Source organism: Trachemys scripta, chromosome 1 (genome assembly GCF_013100865.1).
Source record: "Trachemys scripta elegans isolate TJP31775 chromosome 1, CAS_Tse_1.0, whole genome shotgun sequence".
Classification (NCBI taxonomy): domain Eukaryota; kingdom Metazoa; phylum Chordata; order Testudines; family Emydidae; genus Trachemys; species Trachemys scripta.
Window position 1 is genome coordinate 156,776,685 of NC_048298.1, and position 26,211 is coordinate 156,802,895.

Genomic DNA, 26,211 nt, shown 5'->3' on the forward strand with positions numbered 1-26,211 from the left:
TCTAAATACTGATCCAAGAAAATTAATATATAAAAATAATCCTCAAGGAATAGTTGGAGTAGGAGAGGCATGGAAAACAGCAGGATATTTTTTCCCCACAGAGTCTTTTCCAATGGGACTGGAATCAGCACCAGTATGATAAAAATGTAAAACATACATGAAATTACAACTCTTATATAGACTGCAGAGACCAGCAGGGTCATTTTACTTACTGTAGGTTTATTCAGAAATTATATAGAGTCAGAATGATTGTTTTTGCATTAAAAAAAGTGTATACATAGGTTTAACCTAAAATAAGGCATTTTAGTCCGAGGAAAACAAAAATAAAAGGCATGTCTCCATGAACGCGCAGTGTGTGCACGTCTCCTCGACAACAAGCTGTAGCTTCTCTAAGAATAAAATGGCTTCAGTATCTGAACAGCAGGCAGATATCACAAAAATTTAAAGATACAATACACTATGACCTGGCCTCTGCTCCAGGTCTTGTGCAGGTTATACTTGTAAATCTGCATATTGCAAGAACCTAGATAATAGATTTTAAGGTGTGATGGGGGCCATACTATGATCTATGCATAACACAGACCATAGAATTTCACTTAGTGATTTCTACAACAAGCCTGTAAATTCTGGTTGAGCTAGAGCAGGGGTAGGCAACCTATGGCATGCGTGCCGAAGGCAGCACACGAGCTGATTTTCAGTGGCACTCACACTGCCTGGGTTCTGGCCACCGGTCCAGGGGTACTCTGCATTTTAATTTAAAATTTTAAATGAAGCTTCTTAAACATTTTAAAAACCTTATTTACTTTACATACAACAATAGTTTAGTTATATATTATAGACTTATAGAAAGAGACCTTCTAAAAACGTTAAAATGTATTACTGGCACGCGAAACCTTAAATTAGAGTGAGTAAATGAAGACTCGGCTCACCACTTCTGAAAGGTTGCCGACTCCTGAGCTAGAGTATCTTTTTAAAAGACATCCAAACTTGATTTAAAGACTTCAAGTGACAAAGAACGCACCAGAATCCTAAATAAGACATTCCAGTGGTTAATTTCCTTAACTTAAAATGTTGAACCTTATTTGCTGTGTGGAACAACAGGCAGGCCTGAATTCAGCACTACTCTGGTGTCATTCATACATGTCCAGTTTCCCCACAAAACTGAACAAAGTTTGAATCTGGATTCTGAAGGATATATATCCATTGTATTAAGATGTCACTCCACAGCATACATGACTGTGCTGCAATTGTGCTATTGAGGTAACTGAATACTGTTACCTTGGGCATTGGCCTTGTTTCTCACTCAAACATACTAACCATACCATTGAATTTAATGGAACTATTCATGTAAGTACTGCCTAACATGAGCGGATTGCAGAATCCGGCTCATCACATGAGAATTTTAAGTCTCACAGTCTCATGCTTTTTTGGTGGCAGGACAGATAGATAATACCAAATACAAATTCAAGTGCTCACACATGTATGTTTCACTTCTCTTTGAGGAAAACAATGCAGGAGATCGCCAATTTGATACGAGATAAAAGCCGCCTCCACCACATTTCCTGTTCATAAGTGTGCAAGGAACAGATGTTAAGACTGAATAGAAGTCTTCAGGTACATACTCAAATTGCAAGGCCAAAGCAGAACAGCACATCAACATCTGCCAACGTTTTAAAACCAAATTTTATTTGAGATAAAGGGGGAGGTCTTGCTACAAAACAGCAATATATGAACAGGTACGTCTTTTCTTCCTAATCTCTTGTTTCTGGGTGTATTGTACAGAAAGAGTGTTTCAATGGATTACATATCCCCCGAGTATGTTGCTTAGAGACTCAAAGGCTGAATATTAATAATAATGAGTCATCACCATAAACCTTAGTTAATCTCCAGCTAAGTGGGCCAAAGTGCATGAAGATTTGTTAAAGAAGAAGAAACACTGGCATCATTTTTAGACTTAAAATTTTTGCCTGCATGGGGGGATCTGATTTTACTGTGTGCTTTTTCCCTTATAAAACTTCATACTTGAGATCTTAAAAAGCAATTAGCCACGCTCTAGTTAACTGCAAGTTAAGGACTCCTTTCCAGGGAATCAATCCTGTCTTTAAAGTTCACAGCCGAGGAAGCTTTATTAATGTTAATTTAACATTCATCAGTCACTTAATGGATTTTTGGATAAGGGTCATTACTACAGAACATTATCCCACTGTTTAATTGGAAAGAATATTTTCTTTTCATAGACTAAAATCTGATTTTAGTCTGCACAGAGAAACAGAAGGGCCAATGGAAGCATCAAAATCCACCGACTTTTATCCTCCAAATCACCCCTTAAAATCTGGATCATGTTGGTAGTGCCCAAAAGTAATTCAATACATTTCCCTCTGTGATACAAGGTGCTAGAAGATGTGGTGAATCCAGTTCCAAGTGGACAGATGTCGGTTTCCATGAGAAATCAGAATTAATTGGGTGCTGGTGAAAGGTGGTAAACTGACTGGTTTGGGGGCATCAATCATTTATTTATCCTCTGAATAGCTATAGCTTGGGCTGCTACAGTGCTAAGCTCCCCCACCTTGCTCCTGTACCTTACTTAGAGAAGCCTTCATAGCAGTCTCAGCTGAAAGAACCGAACAGAGAATGAACTGTCTGATCCTGCTTAGTGATGGCTTCTCTAAGTCAGGTACAGGAGCAGTGTGGGGAAGCTTGGCACTGCAACAGCCCGAGCTATAGCTATTGGATAAATAAGAGGATAAATAAATCATTGATTGCCCCCAAACCGGTCAATCAATCAAAGGTCACCACCTTTCACCAGCACCCAATTAATTCTGTTAGAAGCCTTGCTGTGTCCCCCCCTTTCTGATTATATCAGAGCTGATGAGCAGGAGTTCAGACAGTGGATTTTTGATTGCAATTCTAGTAGAGTGGGCTCTGCAAACAGGACAAGATATTCACAAGATATCTGAAGAGGGGAATTAGAAAAGGGTAAAAAGCAATTGCATTGCTAGAAAAATATTTAAAAAGAATCTTGAACTTTTTATTAGCACTATGATAGTACCATTAATGTACAAAGCAATGTACAAGATGCTAAAACAAAGGGCAAACTCTGCCCTGAAGATCAGCAGCCAAAAAAAGCACACACAGGCATCATCCAGTTGTTGAAATTTACATGCTAAAGCAGTGGCTCTCAAACTTTTGTACTGGTGACCCCTTTTACATAGCAAGTGTGAGTGCAACTCCCCTTATAAATATATAAAAACGTGTTTTTAATTTAACACCATTATAAATGCTGGAAGCAAAGCGGTTTTGGGGGTGGAGGTTGACCGTTCGCGACCCCCCCATGTAATAACCTCACAACCCCCTGAGGGGTCCCAACCCCCAGTTTGAGAACCCCTGGACTAAAGGGACCAGAGGAAGGTGTGTGTTTCATTTAGTCTCCCCTCTCAATTTGACCTGTAGTTTGCAAACCAGTAATTCCTTGGCTGCGGGAAACAATAGAGTAGCACGAGAAGTGGCATTAATTCAGAAGAGACCCAAATGCAAAATGTTTTTAATATACAACCATGTAATGTATTAAATATATCCCCCCACAAGGTACAAAAATTGAAATCTAGAATTCCTGGTTCTCATTAATTGTTTTATGAAGCTCTTTGGGCCACATTGTGACCCTCTTCCTCACACACAGAGGAGCATGTTGCTCCAAAAGCAGCCCAATTGACTTTGATAAGATTTGTACCTAGAGCAAGCTGCTTTTGAGAGCAAGTAAATTATTGGAATCTAGCCCTTTACATTTCTTTGTCAGAGTCTGAAAATGATCCTAGAAGCCCTTGATGAAATTGCAGATTTATTATCGTCAAGCTACAGTTATTATTCCTACAGATTTTCTTTGTTCTGAGACTTTTTTTTAAATAAAACACACAACTCAATTGTTTCAATCTTTTGTCTTGTTTTTTAAAAGAGGGTTCAGTTTGATCACTTATTTACATATAAATGGAGAGAATGCAACCAAATGTGGTGATAAAGATCTTTAAAAACAATCTCTCGCCTACACAAAATGTACTGTTTTTGCAATATATGACAGCAGATTATGTGGATGAGAATTAAAATTAGAGAAATTAATCCATAGAGCAATCCAAATGATATAGACAGCTTCAATTATCTACAGAGACATTCTTTTCTGTGCAGAGCTATTGGGTTTCCCCCACCACTGCCTCCAAAGTTGTGGATATTGAAATAATTCATTTAGCATAGTAAATACAGGTAGGAGTCTATTGCAAGCATGCGGGTGATAAAGGATCAGATGGGGAAAAGAAGGGGAACATATCTATAAAGCTAGGAATATGGAAATACAAGATTTTGCTCATTTTCTGTTTAGATAGTGAAATTAGCTTGAAATTTACATTTAAAAAGGGTTGGGCACACAGAGAGGCATTCTTAGGGCCTTATGGATATCTTAAGACTCATTGTTCATGAAATATAAAAAAAAAAAAATGTTGGCTGACAAGCAGATCAAATATGTGTTCACTTATGTAAGAACGATTAAAGATTCAGAATAGAAATGGAATGTGTGTGTATTTATATTTCCAACTTAAATAAAAGCCAATAACAGAATGTTTGAATGAGGGCTTTGGAAAATAATTTTAAAGATTTAAATGTAAAGTGACCCCCTGAGGAAAAAGCTCAATTGGGTGTGTGCCTCCCCTCAGCCCTTCTAAATATTTCTTAATGAAGTTACAAGCCTTTTTTTTCCCCCTTTTAAATAGTTGTGTAGTTTGTTTTTAAATAGTCTGGTTGTCTTTTTACATTAGAAATTCAGATCTTGCATCTCCTGGTTTTGCTAGGAGATTCTAAAGACGTAGGAGGCTTGTGACATCTTAAAATACCAAGGAAGTTAAACCTGATTAACTGAGAAGTGAGTTTTATCTAGACTGAAATATTGGTTTGTTATTAATGCCAAATTAAATCAAATGCCCCCAAAACTGCTGGGAGAACTGTTCATTTTAAAGGTTCAGTAACCCCGGCCTCTTCAGTTAGGGGCTGAGAAAGCTCAGTTCACACCTCAGACTGCTCTTCCTACTCCAGCAAAGTCAGGGAGGATTAAAATTCACAATATTCCTTCAGTAAAAGGACAAACTGGATTTTTGTTGGTTTTAAATTTCAGGCCTCCTCTACTTCAGAAAGGGGCACCATCTCCGCTTAAAAAAAAACAAAACACCACTTGCAAGCCACCTTAAAACTCACTTTTTGGGAGACTCTTCTACAAAACTTTCTAATCCAGTGAAGGCAGGAATGACATTTTTATCCATTACAGCTCCTTATACTTTCCTCCCTCTCAAGCCACGTCATTTCCTTCTCTCCCCCATGCCTGGCAATAAAATGAAAGTAGAGAAAATGAAAAGCAAAAAGAGAGGTTGGGGAGGGGAGAAGGGTAATAAATATCTTCAGGAGTGAGACAGCAACACAAGCAAGGATGGTTTTGTGATTAAGGTACTGGACCGTGACTCAGGTGATCAGAGTTCAATTCCTGGCTCTGCTGCAAGACTTGTGACACTGGGCAAGTTTGGGGGAGATTTTCTGGAGACCCAAAACCCTTTGCAGTTCCTGGAAATTTCCCCTAAGAGGAGATCCCTTTGTTCCTCATTTTCTCCTGGAGAAGAAAGGGGGGTAATGCACACCTATTTCATAGGGATCTGAAGTCTAAGTTCTATTCATGATCTTCAAATGGCAGGCACTCGTAAACATACAAGGTGTTACTGGTGTTCAGACAGCATAGCAAAGGAGAGCCAGCATAGCAAAGGAGAGCCTAGAAATACTTTAGGCAGGCAGAACTGTAGTCTCAGAAAGCAGAGGCCTGAAGGATGTTTCAGACGCACTGCAAAATAATGGGAGAAGTCTCACAGTAGCAACAGCTGTGATCTGACTGCAGCAGTGTGTCTTCTGGGAAAAGGAGAAAAAAATAGGGCTTCTTGAAACCAGCACTGCACTTGCCAAGAAAATATTTTTCTTAATATTTAAGAAAATGCACTAAGGAGGTTTCATGCCCCATGTGAGAGAATGCTAGCATGAGAGAGATTGAATCAGAGGGAGCAATGTAGTTATAGTGCTCAAAATATTCCATACATTGTTGAACCCGGGGAACTATAGATCGGTCAGCCTCACCTCAGTCCCTGGAAAAATCATGAAGCAGGTCTTCAAGGAAACCATTTTGAAGCACTTGGAGGAGAGGGAGGTGATCAGGAACAGTCAACATGGATTCATCAAAGGCAAGTCATGTCTGACCAACATGATTGCCTTCTATGAGGAGATACGGGGAAAGCAGTGGACGTGATATATCTTGACTTTAGCAAAGCTTTTGATATGGTCTAACACAATATTCTTGCCAGCAAGTTAAAAAAGTATGGATTAGATGAATGGATTATAAGGTGGATAGAAATCTGGCTAGATTGTCAGACTCAATGGGTAGTGATCAACAGCTCGATGTCTATTTGGCAGCCGGTATCAAGAGGAGTGCCCCAGGGGTCGGTCCTGGGGCCAGTTTTGTTCAACATCTTTATTAATGATCTGGATGATGGGATGGATTGCACCCTCAGCAAGTTCACGGATGACACTAAACTGGGGGGGAGAGGTAGATATGGTGGAGGGTAAGGCTAGGGTCCAGAGTGACCTAAACAAATTGGAGGATTAGGCCAAAAGAAACCTGATGAGTGCAGAGTCCTGGACATAGACAAGTGCAGAGTCCTGCGCTTAGGACGGAAGAATCCCATGCATTGCTACAGGCTAGGGACCGACTGGCTAAGCAGCAGTTCTGCAGGAAAGGACCTGGGGATTACAGTGGATGAGAAGCTGGATATGAGTCAGCAGTGTGCCCTTGTTGCCAAGAAGGCTAACGGCATATTGGGCTGCATTAGTAGGAGCATTGCCAGCAGATTGAGGGAAGTGATTATTCCCCTCTATTTGGCAATGATGAGGCCACATCTGGAGTATTGCGTCCAGTTTTGGGCTCCCCACTACAGAAAGGATGTGGACAAATTGGAGACAGTCCAGCAGAGGACAACAAAAATTATCAGGAAGCTGGGGCACATGACTTATGAGGAGAGGCTGAGGGAACTGGGCTTGTTTAGTCTGCAGAAGAGAAGAGTGGTGGGGGATTTGATAGCAGCCTTCAACTACCTGAAGGGGGGTTCCAAAGAGGATGGATCTAAACTGTTCTCAGTGGTGGCAGATGAGAACACAAGGAGCAATGGTCTCAAGTTGCAGTGGGGGAGGTCTAGGTTGGATATTAGGAAACACTATTTCACTAGGAGGGTGGTGAAGCACTGGAATGGGTTACCTAGGGAGGTGGTGGAATCTCTATCCTTAGAGGTTTTTAAGGCCTGGCTTGACAAAGCCTTGGCTGGGATGATTTAGTTGGTGTTGAGCAGGGGATTGGACTAGATGACCTCCTGAGGTCTCTTCCAACCCTAATCTTCTATGATTAAGTAACACCACTTAGCCCCTGTTACTGGCAGATCTCTATACCTGTGAAGCCTCATTGACTTCCCTGGGACTTAGGAAAGACATAGGGGTCCCGATATGCCATTCTCTTTGTCATATTAGGGCCTTAACCCTTAAATAAGAGAACAACTTGCAGCCTGGGTATCAAGTTGATTACAAGTCAGTTGGCTGTCAATGAAGAAGTAGCCATGTCAGCTGGTGGTTTCAGCAAAGAGCTGGGAAGCAGGGAGTTCTAAGAGAGGCCATGCCATACACTCACTGTGCCACTGTATCCTGGCAAGTTGTTGGACCTTCTTGTTGCCTCAGGTCAAATCACCCTGAAAACCAGAGGCAAGATCCGAGCTGCAGTGACTGAGGTCAATAGGACACAATGAGAAATACCTTGTTGGTGCTCTATAGATAAAATCATCGTACTACTATACAAACGAATACCGAAGGGGAGAGGCTGAAAAGGCTAAAAAAAAAAAAAAAAAAAACCCCAAGGAATGGAAATTCGATGGCTTAGTTTAAAATGCTTCAAAAAGTGGCTGTGGATGGATAGTGTACAACAACCAACAACATTCTTTCAGAGAGAAAGTTATGATTAAAACAATTCTACAAAGAAGAGGAGATTTGTGGGGGAAGCAACAAAGAGTCCCATGGCACCTTATAGACTAACAAATGTATCGGAGCATAAGCTTTCGTGGGTGAATACCCACTTCATCAGACGCATGTAATGGAAATTTCCAGAGGCAGATATAAATAGGCAGGCCAGAATCAATCAGTCTGGAGATAACGAGGTTAGTTCAATCAGGGAGGATGAGGCCCTCTTCTAGCAGTTGAAGTGTGAACACCAAAGGGAGGAGAAAGTGCTTTTGTAGTTGGCTAGCCATTCACAGTCTTTGTTTAATCCTGAGCTGATGGTGTCAAATTTGCAAATGAACTGAAACTCGACAGTTTCTCTTTGAAGTCTGGTCCTGAAGTTTTTTTGCTGTAGGATGGCTACCTTTAAATCTGCTATTGTGTGTCCAGGAAGGCTGAAGTGTTCTCCTACAGATTTTTGTATATTGCTATTCCTAATATCTGACTTGTGTCCAGTTATCCTTTTACCGTAGGGACTGTCCAATTTGGCCGATGTACATAGCAGAGGGGCATTGCTGGCACATGATGGCATATATAACATTGATGGACGTGCAGGTGAATGAACCGGTGATGTTGTAGCTGATCTGGTTAGGTCCTGTGATAGTGTTGCTGGTGTAGATATGCGGGCAGAGCTGGCATCGAGGTTTGTTGCATGGATTGGTTCCTGAGTTAGAGTTACTATGGTGTGGTGTGTGACTGCTAGTGAGAATATGCTTAAGGTTGGTGGGTTGTCTGTGGGCGAGGACTGGCCTGCCTCCCAAGGTCTGTGAAAGTGAGGGATCATTGACAAGGATAGGTTGTAGATCACTGATGATGCGTTGGAGAGGTTTAAGCTGAGGACGGTAGGTGACGGCCAGTGGAGTTCTGTTGGTTTCTTTCTTGGGCTTGTCTTGCAGCAGGAGGCTTCTGGGTACACATCTGGCTCTGTTGATTTGTTTCCTTATTTCCTTGGGCGGGAATCGTAGTTTTGAGACTGCTTGAAGATCTTGTAGGTGTTGGTCTCTGTCTGAGGGGTTGGAGCAAATGCGGTTGTACATCAGCGCTTGGCTATAGACGATGGATCGTGTGGTGTGTCTGGGATGGAAGCTGGAGGCATGAAGGTAGGCATAGCAGTCAGTGGGTTTTCGGTATAGGGTGGTGTTAATGTGACCGTCACTTATTTGTACCGTGGTGTCTAGGAAGTGGACCCCCCCGTGTAGATTGCTCTAGGCTGAGGTTAATGGTGGGGTGGAAGCTGTTGAAATCGTGGTGGAATTCTTCCAGAGTCTCCTTCCCATGGGTCCAGATGTCATCAATGTAGCGTAGGTAGAGAAGGGGCGTGAGTGGACCAGAGCTGAGGAAGCGTTGTTCCAGGTCAGCCATAAAAATGTTGGCATATTGTGGGGTCAAGCAGGTGCCCATAGCAGTGCCACTGGTCTGGAGGTATATATTGTCACCAAATTTGAAATAATTGTGCGTGAGGAGGAATAATTGTGGGGGAAGGAATCTTATACCAGAGACTTGTGCAATTTGTGATGGGAGCAATTTTACTACCAAGCACCATCTCCTGGCTCTTCTGGTACATTTCTAGCTCTGGCTATTGAGCAGTTGTTCTGTACAGACACAGGGCAATAATTGTGAGCCTGACATTGCTCCCAGTAAAATCAATGGAAGCTGTGTCATTGGCCTCAATGGTAGCAAAATTGAATTCTAAGGGTGTGATCCAATACCCTTAAAAGTCATTTAGAGTTTTTCCATTGATTTTAATGACAGATGGATTGGACCTTATGAAAAGGACATTTTACACAGAAGCAACCGCTGCTTGGCTTTTATTATTATTATTTTTTTTAAAAGCAGCTCTTGCAGTATGTACATCATTAGGAAATAAAAAGTGCTGCAACCAGAGGGAGCAATGCTTCAGGTGAGCAGCAGCTAATGAGCTGAGCAGCAGCTAACAAGCAGCAACTAATGACCTGAGCTGTCTTTTCTCAACAGGAGTGAAAGCCTTGGCTCTTCCTGCAAGGAAAAAGTTTCCCCGCTTTAGATCTTTGTAAAAAATAGGCAAAGGAAGTTCAAGGACAATCAAATGAGAATGACATTAAGGGTCAGATCAAACCTGCTGATCAACCTTCACTCCAATTGCCACCCCATGCCCCAACCCCGACATTGGCCCCTTTTCCAGCTCAGTCCTTTCCTGCAGCATTATTGGAGTTCAAGTGCTTTCAACGCCCTCCCTCTCCTGCAGAGATCCATTTCAAGTGCTCAGATACTGCCATGATGTGAGAAGCAAGAACCTACAGAGAAGCAGATGTAGATTCAGGTTGCCTCTACTCATACAGTTGACTGTTTCTCTCTGGGAATAGTTTTCCCACTACTTGGCAGATAAGTGTAGTCAGATGCATGACACACTGCCCAGTTTTGTGGCTACGTCAGAGCAGGAGGTTGCAAACACACTATGGTCTTCTCACCCAGGCTTGGTGGTGGAGAATTTGAATGAGCTAAGTTAGCATCACAAGATGAACCACTGTGAAAAATGAGGAAGGCATTTGGTTAGGGAGGTTCCTGCCTGAGTACCTGTCTGGGACACCAAGGAGAGGAGGACACCAAGGAGAGGAGGACATGGGATGGAGGGGCCTCAAGCTGCCCCCATATCCCCCCCACTATATGCACAATTAATACTGCCTGGTTATTACTTTAGGGTTCCTTTGAAGCTATTGTTGCTAAGATCTGCCTCTGAAACCCTTTGGAGGTCCATGGACTCCCAGCTGCTTATATTCTTACAGCGCTGGGTCCTCAACTTCTCTCCCCCATCTCATTAACGGGGTAGAAAGACTTCTGACCAGTAGCCCAGCTGGTCAGGAGGAGAAAATGGCAGTTTTTGGTAGGGGAAGAGGGAGAAACAGGGCTAATGTATTTTTCACTGGAAAGGAGATGTGGAGAAGGAGCAGAAAATATGAAGATGCAAGAACAGACCAAGCCTTGGGGTCCTTTTGGAAAAAAAAAAAAAAGTCCCAATATATGACCGAATAATGAAGTCTTAGCCTTTAAAGAGGCAAACTCCCACTGAAGCCAATAGTTTTGCCTGAATAGAGAGTAAGGCCTTGACTATCCAGGGAGTTATTCCAGAACACTTATTCCATATTAGCTCCATATGTGAATGCTCATATTCCAGAATTAGTTTAAACTAGTTTGGAATAAGGCACTCTAATTCTAGAATAAGAGTGTCCACACATGGAGTTAATCAGGAATAGTTAATCTGTGTTCAATTCACACTATACTTTATTCCAGATTAATTTTCATATAAAGGCTTGTCTATAACTTCAGAATTTGGCTCACCAACCCACGTAATTCAGCCACAAACTAGCAGTTTTTGAAAAAAAAAAAAAATCTGTGCATTTGTGTGGTAGAAGCCTTTTTATTTTCCTAGTAGTTTGGGGGTCATAAATTGATAACAGCATTTTGGTTTGACCTAGAGTGGGGTTACATGTCATCACTACAAGTAGTTTATCAACACTAGTTTTGTACTCTTTGACATCCAAACGTTCTCACGAGTATTTAATTGGGTTGCATGTCAGTGGCTGTGCCTGGAATAAAAAATTAAAGTCATCACCTCAACTAAAGGGGGCGAGAAGGGGGGAGAGGGGAGGGGAAGTGCAGCTATTAGACAACGCATAATATGCAGGAATTTGCTTTCTGTTACAGAAATGGAGTTTGAATGCCACTTTTCAATCTGGGGACTTCTAGCCTTTATGACTATGGGTCTGATTGTTTCATTGGTCATAAATATTTCATACTGCATAGCAAACAAGCAAAAAGGTAAGAAATGACGTTCGTGCATGCGCACGCAAAAGATTGTGTTTGAGTATTTGAGAGAGACTACAAACAAATTCATCACCACTGGGAATTTTCTGGCAAGCAGACAAGGTTTTTAAAATGAATCTTTTTCTAAAAATTTATTCTAGTACTAATGCATTTTTAACTTGCAAGGCACGGATGCCTGATGTCACATGGTATGACAACTAAAAATAAAAGCTTTCAAATCAGTATTACTCCATAATTAAAAAATAAAATAAAAATAAAAATAAAAAAGGCTAAAAATAATCCTCCAACCTACTCTCCCCAAACAAGCCAGCCAGATATGAGGAATGGGCAGATTTTAATTCAGATAATGTTTTCAACATTTTTCACATAGACAATTTCCCCCATCTGTAAGTTTTAGCTACCTGAATTTCAGACACGACATCACTAGAAGCACACATTAATACAAGCGATGAATCTAGGCGGCAAGATTTTCTCCCTCTGAATTCAGGAATGCTTATTAGAATTTCAGACTTCATCCAAATTCTATTTTTTCTTCATTAGGAATTCAGCTCTGCTCCAAAGGGTGTGTGTGTGTGGGGGTAGGGGTGGTTGTGTATGTGTGCGTGCGCGTGCGCGTGAGTGTGTGCGCACACCAAGGTAGCTGTCAAGCCATCCTATTGCTGACAAAGAGAAGACTTATTTTGCTTCATAGATGCTAACCCATGACTATTGGTCTGGTCTACACACAGATTTTACATTGGTATAATTATTTTTGAATAGGGGTGGTTTTATTTTTTGTTTTTTGTTTTTTGTTTTTAACTGAAACAACTATACCAGTACAACCCCTAGAGTGGATGTAGTTACACCAGTATAAAGATAGCTTATTCCCCTTCCTATATAGGAGTAAGCCGTACTGATACAACCAGCCCTGGAGTGGTATAACTGTGTCCCTACTAGAGAGGGGGTTATATTGCTTTAACTATATCAGTGCACAGGTATACAAATTGTGAATAAAGAAGTCCTATGTAAACAACTGGTACTAGCAATGCACAAGAAAAACGATTTGGCTGAGAGCTGCTAAGGTGACACCTACTCAATGAGCTGCAAGGTAAAATATATTTATGATGAATATGAAATTATTTCCAAAACTAAGCAGGGGAGCAATGAGATTGAGGATGTGATGTCCATGCAAAATCAAAATTTCTGAGAGGCACATTCTGGAGGCCAGAACGCAGAACTGAGAGACAGAAATTCTTGAATTCTAAACCCAGCTCCAACAATTCATCCCTTTGTGTCCTGGGACTCTCTGCTTCGCTTTCCCTATTTGTGTAACAGTAGGTACCCCCTTACTGAGACATCACTAGTAACGTTTGTAAAACCAAATGAAGAGGAAAAGGTGGTGAGCCTACCAAGGCTACTGCTTACTCACACAGCATTCTTTCATTGTTTCCTTGTTCTACCACATCCTGTTTATCTCCACCGAGTGTGGTGCATCATAAGTTTACACTGTAAATTCTTTGGGCACAATGACTAAAATGGGGACTTAATGGGGGCTTGTAGGCATTAGTACAATACACAGAATATTAATAAACTGTGTTAGCCACAATTTAAATCTAGATACTCCTGAGGGGGAAAAAAAATCCTCAATCTGAATCTGAGAGCCTACAGCTTTCAATCTCACACAAACAGCATGAATAATGCTACTGAGACATTCTTAGACTCACATCACGTTTCTCTCCATGAGTCACACAACACAATTCTGTTAAGAACAAAGCCGTAAAGACAGCAAATGGAACTGTTCAACAATTACATAATTAATATTTTCTTTCTGCTTAAACTACTTGTGTTTTAAAATATTTTTCCAGGTTACACATACAGAGACTATCAAGAATATAATCCAAGGTATGTTGAAAATAAATTATGTCTGATTTAAAAAGAGTAAAATAGAGTATTAAGTTACAATGTCTGGATTTGAAGGAATGGACCAGAGGACATATAAAAGGTCTTGTTTGATGTACAGTAACTCCTCACTTAAAGACGTCCCAGTTAATGTTGTTTCGTTGCTGATCAATTAGGGAACATGCTTGTTTAAAGTTGTGCAATGCTCCCTTATAACATCATTTGACAGCTGCCTGCTTTGTCCACTGCTTGCAGGAGGAGTAGCCCGTTGCAGCTAGCTGGTGGGGGCTTGTAACCAGGGTGGGCTGGCCGCTCCTCTCCCCCCCCCCCATCAGCTCCCGACTCCCCTAAGTTCCCTGTACTGCAGCCGCACAGCAGGCTATCAATTCCTGGCAGTTCAGCTGTCCCTCCCCCCACTGCCATGTGCTGCTCCTGCCTTGGAGCTGCTCCCAGAGACTCCTGTTTGCTGTGTGTGGGGGGGAGAGGGGGAAAGAGGGGCGCTAATGTCAGGGTCTCCCCCCCCCACTCCTGCACCCCGCTTACCCCTTCTCCTTTTAGAGCAGGGAGGGGACACGAACAGAGAAAGGCATAGAGAGCTTGGGGCAGCAGCTGCTGTCTCAACTTCCTGATCCACTTAAAAAGACAATGCATTTAAGAGTGGGTCAGCTTACTTAAAGGGGCAGTGTACATCTCTCTCTCTCTCTCTTCTCCCCCCCCCCCCACAAGGTGTGGGTCTGTCTCTGTCTCCCCTCCCTCGTGTTCATGCTGCCTTGTGTGAGAGGCTACATTAACAACAATGTGTTAACCCTGGAGGGCTCAGCCAACTGCTAGTTCATCATTTAGCAGCAAGACATTCCCTGGGAAGTATTCCTCCCTCTTCCACCCTCTAACTTCACCACCTCAACCAAGCTTCACAATCGTCATAGCTGTGAACAGTATTAAATTGTCTGTTTAAAACGTATACTGTGTGTATATCTATACAATATTTAGTTTGTCTGGTGAAAAAAATTTCCCTGGAACCTAACCCCGCTTAACATCTTTTAATGCTTAAATTCGCATTTTTCAGGAACATAACTACAACGTTAAGCGAGGAGTTACTGTACATAGAAACATTTTTACAGCTAAAAAGGGTACTTAAGGAATGAAGGAAAGAATGCAACTTGTAATGGGACATACTGCACTCACTTTATTAAGCAGTTGGAGGGAGTTCTATTAGCAGTATGAGAAGCATGATAGAGTTAATCAGTTTAGGATAGCAGGCTAAATGGGTATTTATTATTGCTTGGCCTCAGCGAGAAGGAAGATGAGCCCTCCGAACTCACTGCTAACTGCTCTCATTAATTACCACTCTATACTCTTAGTATTTGTACTTATATTTTACAGAATATGTTTAAAAAAAATGGCTCTGGATGATCTAACCTCATGTTTTTCAGAAAACGGAGACATTGACAAAGCCCTTCTTCACCTCAAAACAAACACATAAAAACCTTAATACAAAAATGCTGTCCTCCAACAATACCCTACCGTTGATTTGTCTGAAGTTAGCATGTAGACAGCCATAACTGCCCAAACAATGAAAAATAACCATTTGAAAAACTATACCCCATGACTTCATTCATTCTGATCATGCACGGAATAAGATGCATAGCTAGGAATGTGTCATACAAAACATCTTTCAGCATGCAGAAGCCTGCATGCACAATTTCCATTTTTTGGGCACACGCCATTTTAAAACATCTAGCCTTTAAATTATACCATCCATTGAGTATAGGATGCTCTGGAGCACCAAGTCCTGGAAGATTCTGGATGTTCTATAATGCAAATTGGGGATTGCACTTGCCAATGATTTCTTTTTCCTTCTTCAGATCTGCTTTTCTCCTCTACACTTTCATCACCTTCAGTTTGTAGAGCTTTGAAGGTCAGAAAATATTTGGGCTAAGTGTGGTTTTTACAAAATGGATTACAAGCATATTAAATTCTTCAAGTGAACTACAAGGATGATATTACAATTAAGATCCTGAACTGGGATTCAGGAGATCTGGGTTCAACTCCTGGCTGTTCCACAGACGCCTTGCCCCAGGTCCCCTATCTATAAAATGATACCTGTGGTTTCCCACACTTCACCTGTCTTGGCTATTTGGACTGTAATCTCTTCTAAGGCACATACTGGTTTTTGTTAATTACACTGCTCTACAGCCAAAATGCTTCTGAAATAAATGTAGTCAAACTTTACTAATTCTGGGTCACTGAGAACAAAAATTATGCTTCAAATTGTTGACTGGCTCTAGTTTTCAAGATATGCTATTGGGTCAGTATATATGACCCTTGACTTGGGAATGGCGGAGGATAAGTGAGTTATAAAGGGAAGGGATCTCAATTTAAACCAGAAACGACTAAAATACATCTTTGACTGGATCTATGAATAAATCTATGACTGGGTTTGGACAGTACTTGCTTTTTAGGCAAAACAATGAATGATGCAATCTGAAGCTGGTATTGCATCATACATGATATGAATTGCATCATGTTATTCCTAGAAGTCATGGATGATGCAATCATAAAGCTTACATCACTCTGCTGAACAAATTGCCCTATATCAGCTCTAGAATCATACAAAAACAACAAGGAGAATCATACAGTGTCGTGCTCTCTTATTTGTCAGTGTTTGATTTTGCAAAGGGACACATTTCTGTTTAGCCAAAGTGAGCAGAGATGCCTCGTACTTGTGTGAACAGTGCAGATAACTTCTGCTATGTTTGTGGTGAAATGACTTTTGCATCACAAAAGCGCAGTATAACCACTATGGTTAAGAAAGCCTATCACCTTTATTTTGGCTGCAAAATTGGAGATCAGGACAAGAGGTGGGCCCCACACATATGCTGCAACACTTGTGCAACAAATCTTCGCCAGTGGTTGAATAGAAAAAGAAATATATGCCTTTTGCAGTGCCAATGATTTGGAGAGAGCCAACAGATCATACCAGCAATTGTTACTTCTGCATGCTGCCTCCATGAATACAAGAGACAAGCCAAGAAGTGCCAAGTAGACACTGAATAGGACTAAAATATGTACATAATAGTTTTTTACCTTTTGTTTCATAATACATTTTATTTATATAACCCTTTTGCTGATTTTTAAAGTGTAACAAACAGGACAGGTGAAATATTATCATGTAAAGCAACCATAAACATATGAAAAGACCTAGGTTTACAATTTATGATTAAAACTCTACTATCTACACAATATACATAGACATAAAATGTAAAAACTTAAATATCTTAGAAACAGTAGCCAGTTGTTTTAATTGTCATATTTGAATTTAGCACATCAAAATACATAATAAATAGCACATTTTATCTCTGAAGCAGACGACTTCTCAAAAATCCTAGACCAGTGTTATCTATGTATGTAGGTCTATATGAAAAGTGCTCAGTGCAATGGGCTCCTAACCTTGATTGGGGCCTCAAGACACCACTGCAATTTAAATAAAAAAGGGTCAGATTCACTATGTGCAGCATAAGACACTTCAACACACAATTAGAGAGTGAATTAAAATTATTTCTGATTCCCCATTATAGCTATGAAGATGATTATACTGAAGAATGCCCAGTTTATGGCAACCTCAATCAGGAGATTTTAGGTAAGATATCTTATTCTAAGAACTTATTAAAATCAACATACATTGCTTAGAGTCAGAATGATTAACATCCTTTATGAATGGCTCTTAAAACATGAATTTCTGAAGCACTGTTTGTTGATAAAATGGATACGCACTTGTTCCAATTACAGGGGAGAGAAGCAGTGAACCTCCAGTTGCTCATTTTAAAACCAAAATGTGTTAATTCCCATAATATTAACCTAGAACTTGGGATAGTGCTGAGACAGTGGATTGACTAGTGCAAACTGAGTTTGCTATTTTACTCTCCAGACATTAAGATATGTGAATGAAGAGGGCAATTTAAAGGTTCTCAAAAGCACATAAGGGCCAGTCTAGTCTACATGCAGAGTTGCACCAGTTTAACTAAAGGTGCAATGTTAAACCAGTACAAAAGGCTGCGTGGACTTATTTCAGATTCAACTAGGCTTATTTTGTTTTTTTCTTAGAGAGATTAGCAATAGGTTTAAACTAAACTCAAAGAAGAGACAGTGTTCACAAGGGGGTTTGCACCAGTCTAACTAGAACCAGTGCAAATTTGTGTTCACACTTTCAGCCTCAAAACTGCTCGATGAGGGAAGATGTCCATATTATCAGGGCATAAAATGAGGCATGAAAAGAAAAGGTAACTTGGCCCAAATTCATAGAAAGTTAGTGGCAAAGCGAGGAATAGAACCTTGTCATTTTGCCCCCTCCCCCAGGCCCTGCCGTTACTCTAACCCTGACTCCGGGTATTTCTCTTACCCAGGAACTGTCCCTTCTCAGCTATATTTAGCTTGTGAGACCTGACAAGTTACATGGCGACTGGCACTATTAAGTCTGTCAATGTTTTAAGTTACCCCATAATTAAAAGTTCCAGTAAAACTTTTTCTGGACAACCTAATACTGTCCAATAATGTGATACCGTGAAAATAAACTCTACCCAGGGATTTCCTAGCTTTTTATTTCCTGGCAGCCGGGAGAGTGAGAAAGGGAATATAGTTTAGAACCTGAACTTCCACTAAAGTAGATTTGGAGAATTGAGTTCCGTTAATCTTTAATCAGAGGAAGAATCTTCTAACCACTACGAAATTTTTTCCATTTCTAATCATCTCTAGATGAATGTTGCTATGAACAAATGAAGGCCCACCCGCGGAGAAACGCTAATGAAGTAAAGGTACCCTTATTTATATTCTTGCTCTTAGCCTTCTGCATTAAGGAAGGCACTTTGCCTCAGAGCTCCTCACATGTACCCAATGGCAGAATATAACCCAAGACTTCAGTCTTCTCCTTACAAAAATGGACACACCAATTCAGCAGAGCACTTAAGCATGTATGTAGGGTGTTTTGCTCCATCAGGACCTTAATTGAGGAAGTCTGAGGATTGCAAGCAGCTAAGTACCAGTCAGATGTGTCAAACTTGTCAATTCATCCATTAGTCTGATGAAAGGTTACATGTTGAAGTCATTTTAGTATTTTGATTACCAGTGTTTTGTAATGTGCTCAGCCATGTAGCATTGGGATACTGTATTAAAAACTAGAAAAACCAGGATTTTTGGTTACGTGGAAGACATATCCACTACTATAAATTCAGCAATGGCCTGAAATTAAAAATGTTGCTAACCATTGCTAATAAGAAGTTGCCAAATAAGTTGCAAGCTGAAAAACATGGTAATCATGAATTCATTAGGGATACAGTTCTATATTTGATTATCTCTAACATGGCCAGTACAAGTACCCTAAAAACGTAAGGCCCAGAGTCAATACCACACCCTGTGGCCAACACCACACATCCTCCCTACTCCCAAAGCAAAACCGGTGTAGGATTTTGCACACCCTGCAAAAAAACTGGCATCCAAGTTAACTCTACTAAATACCAGGATAGGGAAAAGAAGAAACAGGGTTGGGAAACCATCTAGTGATGTCTCTGATCCCAAAAATTTGGGGTTGACTTATACCAGTAACTCCTAAAGTGGGGTTCTCACACTCCTGGGTGTCCACCCTGGGTTATGCAGGGGTCTGTCCCTTGAGCCAGGCCAGAACACAACAGCATTCTGGCACTATTGCAGCACAGAGAACAAAATGGCATCCTCTGCATAGCATGACCTCACACATGCTGTGAGAGAGAAGTCACATTGGCAGATATGTTCCAATAGTACCAGAAACGAAAGGGGTCCAGGACATTTAGTCAGATGCCAAAGGGGTCCTTGGCAGAAAATAACTTGCAAACCACTGACTTATACAATACATCCCTCATCCTTCAAAACTGAAACATCTCACAAGAACACTATGCTGAAGGTTCCAGACTGGTGGGTTGCCTTAAGAAGCTGAAAATCTTAAAAGGTGTAGTGATTAAGGAAAGGATTAAACTGAACAAAAATGATTTTCCTCTCAGGTGGACGCTGAAGGTCAGATGTGCTATGCCTCCCTCGATCACAGCATCAAGGAAAAACACAGGAAGCCTAGGAAAAAGAAAGCTCCTCCGTTAGAAGTGAATGAAGAAGAGATGCCATCTAAAAACAGCACCCTGGCTTCCCAAACTAGCATTTATCTCAACAGTGACCAGCTGGCCGCTGAAAATAAACCAACAGAGGAAGCCATTCATGATGACCCTATCAGACTGTTTGGCTTGATTCATGCAACATAGGAAAAGACTCCTAAAGAGGATCCCTGATCCAAATGATCACAGAAGATAAAGTAGATCTTTCACTTGTTTATGTTGGGGGAAAGAGACTGAATAAATAGCATCCTGAATTTGGGAGAATAGCTTGGTAAATGAAACACTGATCAATGGTATAAATGGGTAAGTGATGCATTCAAATTGCTGGGCATAACTGCAAACTAATTTAGGTCAGCAGGTAGCAGGATTTTAGACACAGACTGCTAATTTTTAAAGCAACCCAAAGAAGAGCTGGCCGCCTTCATATGTATCTATTTTGCAAAGGAGTTACGAGAGCCAAGTATCTCTCAGAATTTGCCCCCAAATTAGCAATTATCCTGCATACTTTATAGCAGGACTTACTTCTTCATTTCTGTTGTCCATGGATCCCACTTCAAGGGATCTAAAATGGGCCACATGGCCCTCTGTAGAAAGCTAGCATATTTTGTCTGTTATTCTATGTTGTTTCAGAAGTAGTTTGGGAAATCATCAGAGGCACTTTAAGACTGACATATTTAATAGTTAAAACTTGTTCTGCTGTTCAATATTTAATACTTTGCTACTGTGACCTGCAGGAATATTTAAGGTTAATTAGAAAATAATGTAACTGCTTCAGTTCATTTCATTAGTGCTTTGTACATCCAGCAAATTTAATGATATCCCTTGTATACTCTTAGCTTCCTATGGTGAACAGTACTAGAATCTCAAATCTCTACTTCTGTACCAATAACATTTTATCTGTCTGTATTCAACAGTCTATAAAAGAAAGTGGCAAATAATCTGTAAAAATAAGCCTCTTGAGGAGGACAGAATGATTTCTACTGGGTTTTACATTGTCACTGTAAAAACTATTTTAGGAAGACTGGGGAATAAAAAGACTTTTCCTAACAATTCAGTAACTATATGCATACGTCATACTTAAAACTTACAGCACAATTTTAGTTTGAAAGCTCTTTGGGTGCAAAGACTAATTTGATGTATGGCACATTTTGTGTGCTTTGTAAATAGTAATAGTAGCAAACAATAACACACCACTGCTATAATGCTGCTGCATCTGGGTGCCAGGGCAGATTTTTCCCATATAAAAAGCATAATGGGCTCTGGTGCCAAAGAAAAGCAGAAAGAACTTGATTGCTCAAGGTCCCATTTAAAAGCAACACACAAATTAACTTGCTTTCCTAGAAACTATTTCATTCTAAGTGAGATGTAGACAACTAATGTTACAGAGGCAGAAACAATGCTAGTATGGAATCAATAGAAAATACATGAAGCATTGTAAGAAAACAATTCCCCAGGCTAATACCTCCCTGCCCCCCAAAAAGAGGTAAACCTGAACCTAAACACAGGAACATCAGAACAAGAAATGCTATCTTAATCTGGTCACCTTAGTTACCATAGTTGAGTGAGATTGAATCAAAGTAAAGACTGAGCCTTATATCAACAAGCTCTTGGCCCCACGAGACAAAAAAGTTTTGAACAGCATCTCTGTTAATGGTAAGGTGACCAGATATCCCAATTTTATAGGGACAGTCCCAATTTGTGTGTCTTTTTCTTATATAGGGTACTATTAACCCCTCACCTCCTGTCCCGATTTTTCACATTTGCTGTCTGGTCACCCTAGTTAATGATGAGATGTAAAGTAAGTATTTCAACTAAGCTGACACACCAAACAGATCTAGTACCAAGCCCCTTCGAGGTGATTACAAGTAAGGCTTATCTAACTAATTAGACAAGCAAACAGCCCTCAGGACAAGTATTCATATTGTCACATTTATATTATACAGGGAATACAAAATAAGGAATATTCTCAGTGAATACAATTTATGAAGCCTTTCATCTAAATAAAGATTGGCCAGGGTCTGTTACTCCCTATGTTTCTCTCACTTTTTCAAAGGGCACTCCTACCCCACATTACCCACTTCCTGGCTAGATAGCTCTGCTGAGGCCTGCCTTAGGCCAGGTCTACACTACCCCCCTAATTCGAACTAAGGTACGCAACTTCAGCTACGTGAATAACGTAGCTGAAGTTCGAAGTACCTTAGTTCGAATTAGTTCGAACTTACCTTGGTCCACACGCGGCAGGCAGGCTCCCCCGTCGACTCCGCGGTACTCCTCTCGGCGAGCTGGAGTACCGCAGTCGACAGCGAGCACTTCCGGGTTCGACTTATCGCGTCCAGACTAGACGCGATAAGTCGAACCCAGAAGTTCGATTTCCAGCCGTCGAACTAGCGGGTAAGTGTAGCCAAGGCCTTAGCTTCCATTTAACTCAGTCTCTCTTAAAAAGTCCACACAGGCCAGATATTCAGAACATTCCCCCCTCCTAGGGTCCAGTTTATTAAAACCTGCAGAAAGTCTTTCAAAAGAAAACTCAAGGCTTACAATCTCTTCATCCCAGTTTCAGCTGGGACCAGTCCCTCCTCCCTGAGGCTCTGTCTTTCCTATAGAGTTCCAGTACTGTTCACCTGCTGTGCTGAGCTAAGCACAGCACAGCCAGCCTTCTAGGAGGCCTGAAGGATAGCCTTTTCCATTGCTACATTCCTCTTACTGATTAACAGCCCAGCCAGGGCCTTCTTATGCCCTACAGTGCCTGTAACTGCTGCTAACCTGCAGCTGTCTATCCCTTTGTAAGGCCCAGGTGCCTTCCCTTAAGCACAACTGGGCAGCAGGTAATCAGTCCAGGTGCACTGGACCCCACACTCCCTCTCAAAGGGGCCAGTGACATTGTAAGACACTGCTTGTACTCTGTGCATGGAGTGTATCTTTGGCTTCCCTCTCTCATGCTGAAAATCCCAAGTGTCTGATAATCAAGGTTCAGAGAACTTTATCAAGGCCCCAATTCCACAAAGCACTTATGCTTAATGCCCATTCAAGTCAGTGGCATTTAAGCACTTGCTACACTTAAGGGCATGTACTTAAAGTCCTTTACTGAGTTGGTGCCTAAGTCAGTACACTTGGTTCCCTCTGTGGCATTGTCAGTCTTCACTGATTTCAGTCAACTTATGACAATTTACACCAACATAGGGCCTGCAATATTCTTTTACTTGTCCCTTGGCAGTTTGGTAGGAGAAGTGTAGATGGAACTTATCAGAGATTCTCTCCCGCACTTAGCTTTCCCTTCCTGGCTGATCACTGCAATGGTTAAATTATCTACCGTTGTCACCACAGCCTCCATTTTAAGATAAATATCCGTAACGTTCATGTCAATAATACACTGAGACACTTCTACTGTTGCTGGGTGAGATAGAGATTTTTTTCTCCCCAGGCTGCAGATATCTATATAATGAAGCATTTTGCTGGCTCTTTGGTCTCAGGTTCACTTTTTAACCTGGACTAAGCCTGTTGCATTTAGGCACTACATCCCTGAAAGCCATAACCTGGCCCAGCAATAGCCTTTGTTAGTTTTTTTGTGATAGTGGTTTTTTGGGGGTTGCTGAATGCCTCTTAAAAACAAGCTGTCTGGCAGAGAATTCTTCCCTGCTCTTTAGGCAACATATCACCTAGTGGACCTGACGTAACTTTTGGTGTCATTGATTAAATATTTTGGTGTTATTGATTAAATGTTATATAATTACAATGAACTATAAAAGTGAATTTATTAGGATAATGTTAAGAATAAACACTTGCGCTATTTAAATATTTTACAATGTTAATAACAAACTTTTAAAATGATACAGTATAGTCTGAAACCACCTTCATCATATCAAAAGCATTTTTGACATTCACTAAAGTCAAAAGAAAAAGAAACAAAGAGGAAAAAGAACAAAACCATAGTGAACAGGGGAAAGATGACTAAGACAAGAGATGGCAGACCAGACAGAAAAGGTACCATGTAGAGCCAGGTTGTCATACAAATATCACCCGTCTAGTCTATAAGTTTTTCAACAGTGTCACCTGGCACATCAATAGAGCTCCCTGGATACATCACCATTTCTTAGATAGTGGATAGAACTAAATATTGAAAAACAAATGACAAAGAATTCCACAATTTTTGTTATGCGCTACTCTCAGCATTCTTAGTCGGGAACTGCTAGCTTCTTTCACTTACAGAAATTAATATCAGATACAGGATCAAACAAATGCCTCGAGGTTTTTCCTGGACCACTTCTCTAGAATTCTAGTCTGTTGGGACAAGTATGTTGGAATATATCTACTTAAACTCAATCTGATAGCTTCTCTCTAAATAATTTCTACTATATCTTAACTGAGTAAGAATTGTACAATACTGCTAGGTAGGAATGGACATCAGCTTCTATCACCCGTATTGGAAATATTACCCGTAGAACAGCCAGGGCCCATCCAAGGAACATATTGAAATATACTTTAAAGATGTTTCAGAAGAGTTAAAACAAAAGAAGATAAATTATGCATGCAATATTTCAAGGATGGAGAGGATTTGGGATTATTGAGGGGGGAAGAATTTTATTTTAAAAGATCCATTTGAAAGGGTATTTGTAGAGCATATCAACTACTATTCATGTGTGTTTAGAACAGGAAGAAACATAAGCCAACAAAAAATATATAAGAAAGAATTGTTTGTGTTTATTGTTAAAAGGCAGCCATCATCCCATGGAAGAATCCAGTGTTCCTAAAGTCAAAAAAACCCACCCAGTGAATGGAATCTTATAACGGATTTATGTTCCTTTGTGCCATATCACCTATCCTGGGGGGTATAGCAAACAAAAAGAGTGCGCTTGAGATTGGGATGAAGGACTTCTAAAACTACATGCACAAGAGCCTTTTCTACTACTAAGATTAGCGACAACCTAGCAATGCTTTCTGTAATATACAGGAGAGGTTCTGCCTACCTTTCACTCGATTATTTTCCCAATAAAATTATCTTTAAAGTCAATATGAACTGGGTAGCTGAACTGTTAGCTGGGGAGAGTTGTTGCCCTTAGAACAAGTTTTCTGGTTTCTCAAAAAACAGATGAGAAGTCTCGCATCTTACACTGAGATTGAAAGCTCTTCTGGGTTAGGACCATCTTTTTGTACTGGGGCTCCAAGGTACTACAGTAATATATACATGCAACCAACCAAGCAACCAGATGACTACCTCGGTACAAAGTCACATGCATACGGAACACTGGTTTTCCTTCCTAAGGAGTGCAACAATGGCCAGTTAGGGTTATTGTGGACACAGAATGTATGTGCATGTGACCTAATGGGCACCAGGAACCTTAAAACGATTCCTCTAAGTTCTAGGAAGCAGCATCAAACCTCCCAGGACCTGTTGGGAAAGGGAAGCATGCTTCTGTGGCCTGAAAGAGGGCTGTAATAAAGCTGCTGTGCTTGCAGCAGTTATACTAGCAATTACATTAGAACAATCTCCCTGCCAAGAAAGGAACAGGAAGTGGGGCCATGAAAAACAAAACAAAAAAGACCCACAACACAATGAAGTGCTTGCAACAGCTAGAAAGTTTTCTTCGTGGAGCAGAAAAGATTACCCAGCAATGACAGCTAAGCCAAAACGTGCACCAGCTGAAGCGATGTGCTCTGTAAATCTGGGAGAGCATTTGCCCTTGAAGTACCTACCAAACATGGGGTCACTAGCATGTTATTTTTTCTGTGCTTTAGAGTATGTGGACCCTTATTACATCACATTAGCATGAGGAAATTGTCATTTGTAAGACTGGGAATGATGAAATTGCAACACCAAGTTCATATTTAGTAGTGCTGTCAATTAATTGCAGATAACTAACGTGATTAACTCAAAAAAATTAATCACGATTAATCGCAGTTTTAATTGAACTGTTAAACAATAGACTACCAATTGAAATTTATTAATTTTTTGGGTATGTTTTTCTGTATATTCAGATATATTGATTTCAATTACGACACAGAATACAAAGTGTACACTGCTCACTTTACATTATTTTTTATTACAAATATATTTGCATTGTAAAAATGAGCTCTGATTTTCAGTGTCCAGCAGCACCTAGGCCCAGAACAGTCATTAGAGGGAGTGTCCTGCTTAGCCTGCATAGCCCTGAGCTGGAACATGCTCAGTCACTCTATGAGGATGACTAGGGTCCAACCAAAGTCATGGCCATGAAAAACAAGTCAAGGACCATGAAATTGGGTCTCCCCCCGTGAAATCGGGTCTTCTGTGTGCTTTTACTCTATACCGTACAGA

At 40.7% G+C, this 26,211-nt stretch overlaps 1 protein-coding gene across 1 annotated transcript; it reads left to right on the forward strand.

Annotated features, from left to right (window-relative positions):
• The first annotated feature begins 1,507 nt into the window (after positions 1-1,507).
• Positions 1,508-22,027, forward strand: LOC117887934 (T-cell receptor-associated transmembrane adapter 1). Its single transcript, XM_034790756.1, has 6 exons — positions 1,508-1,736; positions 11,788-11,901; positions 13,752-13,788; positions 17,364-17,425; positions 18,538-18,596; positions 19,815-22,027. Exons 2-6 carry the CDS (start codon positions 11,790-11,792, stop codon positions 20,064-20,066), a joined length of 522 nt encoding a protein of 173 aa, XP_034646647.1. The 5' UTR covers positions 1,508-1,736; positions 11,788-11,789; the 3' UTR covers positions 20,067-22,027.
• The last annotated feature ends 4,184 nt before the right edge of the window (positions 22,028-26,211 follow it).